The 8,592-nt window shown below is 46.6% G+C and overlaps 1 protein-coding gene across 8 annotated transcripts in view; it reads right to left on the bottom strand.

Moving 5' to 3' along the window:
* LOC118372332 (sodium channel protein type 8 subunit alpha-like) overlaps positions 1–8,592 on the bottom strand; it is a 202,394-nt gene that overhangs the window by 30,171 nt on the left and 163,631 nt on the right. For all 8 annotated transcript variants that reach the window (XM_052484813.1, XM_052484812.1, XM_052484811.1 and 5 more), the window contains one exon: positions 6,170–6,343. In XM_052484813.1, coding sequence (XP_052340773.1) covers positions 6,170–6,343 — 174 coding nt within the window. The remainder of the gene's footprint in view (positions 1–6,169; positions 6,344–8,592) is intronic.

Here is an 8,592-nt window from a genome sequence, read left to right as displayed (position 1 = left end):
GATGTGGCAATGGGTTTTCAATTAATTCAGGAAGTAAACTTAAATTCAAATGCCAATTTTCCTCATTCATAATTTCAGTTTACTTCCTGAATTGAAATATAATTGACCCCAACCCTGATGTCACTACATTATCTCATTGACTCAATATTACAGATGAAGTCCATCTAATAGTTCTTCGACCTGGGAACACTAAAAGGTTGTCCCTATCTCTCTCCCTGCCATTGTTCAGGTGGTGAGACTGGGAGAGTGAGAGCACCAGATCCAAAGGGAAGACAGTATAACACAGTAAAAACATGTGAAAGCACCTCCAACCAGCCAACAAGACCATACTGGTCAAACTCACTCAAAGAACACAACATCAAAAGCTGACCAGACCATAGTCATTGATAGAGGAGGGATTCTAACAAAGGCTAAATCTTTATTTTGATTGAAGGCCATTAGCGGTACTACAGTCTATGATAATGTACGTATATACTTTTTGCAATGGAAAACTAGTCATTCCAAATGATTTGGTCATAGCTAAGGACAGCGGTGAAGCTATCAGCATGGAAGTAATGACTGGACTCGTGACTAATGAGTCATCTCTGGGTTATTATGCCGGTCAAGGGCTCCTGACCCTCCAGGTCTCGGTATGAACTGCATATAACACCGAGGATTCTTTCAGATTCTAGCTAGCTCAGTTCTTTTAGTTGAAGATGTCCCATTCGTTAATAATCAGTTTAGCTTAATAATAACTGTCTGTTCCCGGCAGGTTGTTTCATCAGAGCGATGATGAATTGATTGATGGAATTTAATAATCAGCCAGTAGGTATATAAAAAAACAATGAAGTCAATTTAAAGCAGATGTAAAATAAAATAAAGATTTAGCCTTTATTTTACTGTCACAGTATTTGGGGTATTTGTCACCTTCAGCCTCAGCCTGACCCCTTGGAGTGCCCCACCCCCTTATAGGTCAAGGGTTTGGCCTGTTTTGTGGGTGTGGCAGCCCTCAGCGAATCAGCGTCGAGCAAGGCAAGGCCAATCACACCTCTGGGCTGTGATCCAATGAGGAACAGTGGAACAGAAACAGAAAGAAAAACAGAAAGACAACGGAAACTAAAGTCAAACAGAACAAAAACAACAATAAAGAAAATATCTAAATGTCTGTAAACTAAAAGTATGGATGGATCCACACGCATTCCACTCTTACATAACGACTCCCTCCCGACACTTGACTGGCTACTAAAGATGTAGGATCTTAATTTGATCACCCTGTTGATACAGGAAATGTCAAACTTGTAGTGTATTTGAGGTTTAAAAAGGTTACTGAAGTTTATAATTTCCAGTATGAAATTTCAGACTTTATTTTCCCGTATGAAAAATGAATCAACCCCTAAAAAAATATCCATCAATTATAATTTGCATAATAATTCTGATTTCCTGTTGCTGCATGATTATTGTCCTGCTATAGCAAACAGGCTCAAATTAAAACCCTACATCTGTAGTTTTACTAGAAAGATTAGTTTTGATTTAGATTTTACCTTACATCACTATGGTTGCCTAATCCAGTTTTCTGCCCTGCATTGTATTCATTCATTCATTGTCCATTATTAAGAGAGTGGTATACTGTAACTAAATGTTTTCTCAACAATGTAAAGCACATGATTTGATCAAATCTATTCTTCAACTTTTGGACCAAATAGAAAGCATGGGTACAGTAAGTTATTCTGTCTTCTCATAGTAGTTCTCCTGCATCACATTTGCTATCCACATTTCTACAATAAAAATCAAGAAGAGAGGCCAATGAAAAGATAATTCAACAGAAAGATATCAAAATACAAGAGGTACGTGGAACAGACAAACACACACACACACACACACACACACACACACACACACACACACACACACACACACACACACACACACACACACACACACACACACACACACACACACACACACATTCTGAGTAATGCATGCTGGTCTAAAGCAGACAGACAGACAGCTAAATCAGACAGACAGACAGACAGACAGACAGACAGACAGACAGACAGACAGACAGACAGACAGACAGACAGACAGACAGACAGACAGACAGACAGACAGACAGAGACAGACAGACAGACAGACAGACAGACAGACAGACAGACAGACAGACAGACAGACAGACAGACAGACAGACAGACAGACAGACAGACAGGCCACAGATAGACAGACTACCACGGACGACCCAGACTCAGTGAGGCACAGCAGCATTATAAGAGGGACTGACTGCTTGTCTGCCACCCTGGAGGACCAAACTTACCACTGGCTGCCAGGCCAGCCTGGCCCCACCATCATTACATCATCATCTCAGCACAAGGTCAAAGGTCACTCACAACATTTCTGGAGTAAGAGGAGGACTTTAAGACTTTAAGAAGGATGGGGAGTGGGGAGTATGTCACACTTTGTTGTCACACATTGACAGCTTGGGAGGGAATTGTCGGTTCCCATACCGTACGACCATCCCGAGTGCATCTTGGGAAATGTAGGCCCCTGTGCGGCACAACTAGCATCAATGGCTCTAGGGCATGGGGTACATTGTCTATCAACCCGTAGAAGGGACACTAACTATGTGGGATACTTTAAATATACAGTATACAGTACATATAGGACTTAGATTAGACTGAGGTAGAATTTGTTCTACCAGAATCAACACTAAAGCTACTACTGTACATGATAAAGCATAATAACTGGAACAAGATTTACATTTAATTTAGAGAAAAAAGATTGTAATGTATTAAAGTTGATTATTCTGTAGGGTAACAATGTCATTATAGATGCATAAAAAGGAAGTTAATGTTTTAAAGAGAGATGGGTGTAACATAACATACTAATTCTGACTATGTCTGATCAATCAATACAGCCTATTGAACAGTCAAACATACTGGGACTGTAAAGACTAAAACACAACATGATGACAAGCTCTTTAAAGCTGCAGGTGGCCGCCATTTTCTGTTCATTTCCAGTCTAGATATTGTATGGCCAACGTTCATCGACACCCAGCAGGTGCCTGGGCTATAACTGTCAAAAGGGGGCAACAGTGTTTGATTTCAGTGATTGAGAAATGGATGGGTCAACTATATGTAACCTATATGTAACCAATTACATATAGAATCATAGAATTACATATAGAATCATAGAATTACATATAGAATCATATAATTACATAGAGAATCATAGAATTACATATAGAATCATAGAATTACATATAGAATCATAGAAGTACATATAGAATCATAGAATTACATATAGGATCGTAGTGCCTCTATGGGCTCAACAATCACTAGAACATTCACATACTTCTTTACTTCCTGGTTCCCCCATCATGGTGTCAATGACTTGAATAGATAGTCACGTTCTTAATATTTCCAATGACAAGGTCAGTAATAACCAAAGCCATATCTGACCATCGAAGTAGGAGGTATTCCATCCATCACAGATACAGTGCAGTCAGGGGATTGGATCATATCTATGCAACATTACATTACTCCATGCCCCTGCTGACGTGTCAACTTTGAAGGCTGAAGGAATTTCTCAACCAGTTTTTAAAACATTTACAAATTAATTACTGTCAAAGCAACCAACCCCAATGAATTATCATTCCCATCATTTATCATTTCAATGGTCCTGAATTCATTTAGAATGTATTAATCGATTTAGAATTAAAGAATGGAATTAAAGAAACTCCACTGTTCCACTCCACTCTGTCACAAAAGGGACAGAGAACGACCAATAACACTGAGATTTAAAAGACATCCAGAACTGTAGACAAACAGTAGATTAGACTGTAGACAGGTTAGAGACAGGTTGGAGACAGGTCGGAGACAGGCCGGAGACAGGTTGGAGAGAGGCCGGAGACAGGTCGGAGACAGGTTAGAGACAGGTTAGAGACAGGTCGGAGACAGGTCAGAGACAGGTCGGAGACAGGTTGGAGAGAGGCCGGAGACAGGTCGGAGACAGGTTAGAGACAGGTCGGAGACAGGTCGGAGACAGGTCAGAGACAGGTCGGAGACAGGTCGGAGACAGGTCAGAGACAGGTCGGAGACAGGTCAGAGACAGGTCGGAGACAGGTCGGAGACAGGCCGGAGACAGGTTGGAGAGAGGCCGGAGACAGGTCGGAGACAGGTCAGAGACAGGTCGGAGACAGGCCGGAGACAGGTTGGAGAGAGCCCGGAGACAGGTCAGAGACAGGTTAGAGACAGGTTAGAGACAGGTCGGAGACACGCCGGAGAGAGGTCGGAGACAGGCCGGAGAGAGGTCGGAGACAGGCCGGAGACAAGTTGGAGAGAGGCCGGAGACAGGTTAGAGACAGGTCGGAGACAGGTCGGAGACAGGTCAGAGACAGGTCGGAGACAGGTCGGAGACAGGCCGGAGACAGGTCGGAGAGAGGCCGGAGACAGGTCGGAGACAGGTCAGAGACAGGTCGGAGACAGGCCGGAGACAGGTCGGAGACAGGTCAGAGACAGGTCGGAGACAGGTCGGAGACAGGTCAGAGACAGGTCGGAGACAGGTCGGAGACAGGCCGGAGACAGGTTGGGAGAGAGGCCGGAGACAGGTCGGAGACAGGTCAGAGACAGGTCGGAGACAGGCCGGAGACAGGTTGGAGAGAGGCCGGAGACAGGTCAGAGACAGGTTAGAGACAGGTCGGAGACAGGCCGGAGACAGGTTAGAGACAGGTCAGAGACAGGCCGGAGACAGGTTGGAGAGAGGCCGGAGACAGGTCGGAAACAGGTCAGAGACAGGTTAGAGACAGGTCGGAGACAGGTCAGAGACAGGTTAGAGACAGGTCAGAGACAGGCCGGAGACAGGTTGGAGAGAGGCCGGAGACAGGTCGGAAACAGGTCAGAGACAGGTTAGAGACAGGTCGGAGACAGGCCGGAGACAAGTTGGAGAGAGGCCGGAGACAGGTTGGAGACAGGTCAGAGACAGGTCGAAGACAGGTTGGAGACAAGTTGGAGAGAGGTCGGAGACAGGTCAGAGACAGGTTAGAGACAGGTCAGAGACAAGTTGGAGAGAGGTCGGAGACAGGTCAGAGACAGGTTAGAGACAGGTCAGAGACAGGTCGAAGACAGGTTGGAGACAGGTTGGAGATAGGTTGGAGACAGGCCGGAGACAATAGAAGCACATACCCCTTTGTTTCCGAGCATGGCTTGAATATGTCGATCAATAATCTTGGTTATTGATTGGCCGATTCTAATTTGTGCTGCTGACAGCAAGGCATTCCAATCTCAATGTAATCCAATTTGAATTGTTGTTATGTCGTAAAACAATATCATTGTTTTCTATTTTCACATGATGGGTAACAGAGTGCACAATTCCTGACTTTGTTGCAAAAGAAGGCACATAATACCCAAACTCACAAACAGAAAATTGCTTTTCATATTCAAGCATCTCAGATTGACAAGAAACCAAGTAAACACAGAGAGAGAGATAAAGAGAGAAAGAGAGAGAGAGAGAGAGAGAGAGAGAGAGAGAGAGAGAGAGAGAGAGAGAGAGAGAGAGAGAGAGAGAGAGGGAGAGGGAGAGAGAGAAAGAGAGAAAGTGAGAGAGAGACATTGCTTCATGGAGATGCAAGAGGTGAGAGACATAGGTCCCCTACAAATGGACTACAATATGGTTCTTGTATACATTTCAATGTTCTCTTGAGATATGGATATTGTAGGATTGATGTATCCTACACTTTCTGTTAATGTGAATATCATATGTCCTCTCACCCATTGCATAACATGAATAATAACATTGCATAATACTGTTCATATCGTATTCTATCTATCCTCTCCTCCCAACCCTACCACACTATGTCAGTCTATAGCCTATGTTAGGGATCACTGTACAGAATACCTCTAGAAACAATAATGTGACACTGTGTGACTGAAAGCCCACCTTACGCCCTATAGTGTGTTATATAGACTATACAGGGCCTGTTTTACATCAACATGTGTGTTTTTATCACCTTATCTCTACATGGCAGGCAGTGTTTATGTGCTTTATACAGACTGTACACAGTACAATATGTAAATATAATTGACTTGAATAAGGACAAATACCCATTCTAGGAATTCTATTTCTATGGTCCTAGCTTCCTATCCTGGCTTCCAAAAATGTCTACCAAATCTACCGTAAAGAGTCAGGAAACGCTACTTACATCGACGATGAAGAAGTCAAGCCAGCACCAGGCGTTGGTGAAGTACTTGTGGAATCCGTAAGCGACCCACTTGAGCAGCATCTCCAGGATGAAGATGTAGGTGAACACACTGTCGGCGTATTCCAAGATGGTCCTGATGGTCTTCCTCTGCTGAATGTACACATCCTCAAAAGCCTGGTGTGGGGAAGCACACACATGGTTAGCTCTAGCTGGGGGGGGGGATAACATGCTCAGTGAATAATTGTTTGATTGATTGATTTTATTTGACAAATCTAAAATACATAGCCTAGAGTTGCCTCAGCCATGTAAGTACAACAATGAATACATCAACAAACGTTGAGGCTAAGACACACAATAAAGTCAACAGACGATTTACATTAAAAGTATTGGAAATGTATACAACAACGGTACTGTTGCTAAATCATTACTGAAAACGAACATTGTTAATTAAAAGCATGGAGCATTGATTGCACTATTCCCTCCCTGCTCATTTGACTTCAAGTCTGAGGACAACAGAAATAGATTCCCCTATCTTATCAGCTAAATGGTGCAGTCTATTAGATCCCCTCTCTGGTGAATGGTACAGTTGATTAATCACAGAGAGTCAAGCTCAAGTGTCTCAAATGTCACCATATTCCGTATGAAGTGCACTACTTTTGACCAAAAAGGCAATGGACTGCCTTTGATGCTCCTGCCTGGCCCCTCCCCCAACCCTCTTTAGTACAGTGACAGGCTGTGATGCTCCTATATGGCCCCTCCCCCAACCCTCTTTAGTACAGTGACAGGCTGTGATTCTCCTATATGGCCCCTCCCCCAACCCTCTTTAGTACAGTGACAGGCTGTGATGCTCCTATATGGCCCCTCCCCCAACCCTCTATAGTACAGTGACAGGCTGTGATTCTCCTATATGGCCCCTCCCCCAACCCTCTTTAGTACAGTGACAGGCTGTGAAGCTCCTATATGGCCCCTCCCCCAACCCTCTTTAGTACAGTGACAGGCTGTGATGCTCCTATATGGCCCCTCCCCCAACCCTCCTTAGTACAGTTACTGGCTGTGATGCTCCTGCCTGGCCCCTCCCCCAACCATCTTTAGTCCAGTGACTGGCTGTGATGCTCCTGCCTGGCCCCTCCCCCTACCCTCTTTAGTCCAGTGACTGGCTGTGATGCTCCTGCCTGGCCCCTCCCCCAACCCTCCTTTGTACAGTGACTGGCTGTGATGCTCCTGCCTGGCCCATCCCCCAACCCTCTTTAGTACAGTGTCTGGCTGTGATGCTCCTGCCTGGCCCCTCCCCCACCCTCCTTAGTACAGTGACTAACTGTGATGCTCCTGCCTGGCCCCTCCCCCAACCCTCCTTAGTACAGTGACTGGCTGTGATGCTCCTGCCTGGCCCCTCCCCCAACCCTCCTTAGTAATAATAATACAGTGACTGGCTGTGATGCTCCTGCCTGGCCCATCCCCCAACCCTCTTTAGTACAGTGACTGGCTGTGATGCTCCTGCCTGGCCCCTCCCCCAACCCTCCTTAGTACAGTGACTGGCTGTGATGCTCCTGCCTGGCCCCTCCCCCAACCCTCCTTAGCACAGTGACTGGCTGTGATGCTCCTGCCTGGCCCCTCCCCCAACCCTCCTTAGTACAGTGACTGGCTGTGATGCTCCTGCCTGGCCCCTCCCCCAACCCTCCTTAGTACAGTGACTGGCTGTGATGCTCCTGCCTGGCCCCTCCCCCAACCCTCCTTAGTACAGTGACTGGCTGTGATGCTCCTGCCTGGCCCCTCCCCCAACCCTCCTTAGTACAGTGACTGGCTGTGATGCTCCTGCCTGGCCCCTCCCCCAACCCTCCTTAGTACAGTGACTGGCTGTGATGCTCCTGCCTGGCCCCTCCCCCAACCCTCCTTAGTACAGTGACTGGCTGTGATGCTCCTGCCTTGCCCCTCCCCCAACCCTCCTTAGTACAGTGACTGGCTGTGATGCTCCTGCCTGGCCCCTCCCCCAACCCTCCTTAGTACAGTGACTGGCTGTGATGCTCCTGCCTGGCCCCTCCCCAACCCTCCTTAGTACAGTGACTGGCTGTGATGCTCCTGCCTGGCCCCTCCCCCAACCCTCCTTAGTATAGTGACTGGCTGTGATGCTCCTATCTGGCCCCTCCCCAACCCTCTTTAGTACAGTGACAGGCTGTGATGCTCCTGCCTGGCCCCTCCCCCAACCCTCTTTAATACAGTGACAGGCTGTGATGCTCCTATATGGCCCCTCCCCCAGCCCTCTTTAATACAGTGACTGGCTGTGATGCTCCTGCCTTGCCCCTCCCCCAACCCTCCTTAGTACAGTGACTGGCTGTGATGCTCCTGCCTGGCCCCTCCCCCAACCCTCCTTAGTACAGTGACTGGCTGTGATGCTCCTGCCTGGCCCCTCCCCCAACCCTCCTTAG

The sequence above is a fragment of the Oncorhynchus keta genome, chromosome 28 (genome assembly GCF_023373465.1).
Source record: "Oncorhynchus keta strain PuntledgeMale-10-30-2019 chromosome 28, Oket_V2, whole genome shotgun sequence".
Taxonomy (NCBI): Eukaryota; Metazoa; Chordata; class Actinopteri; order Salmoniformes; family Salmonidae; genus Oncorhynchus; species Oncorhynchus keta.
This window is presented reverse-complemented; position numbering and strand designations above follow the sequence as displayed.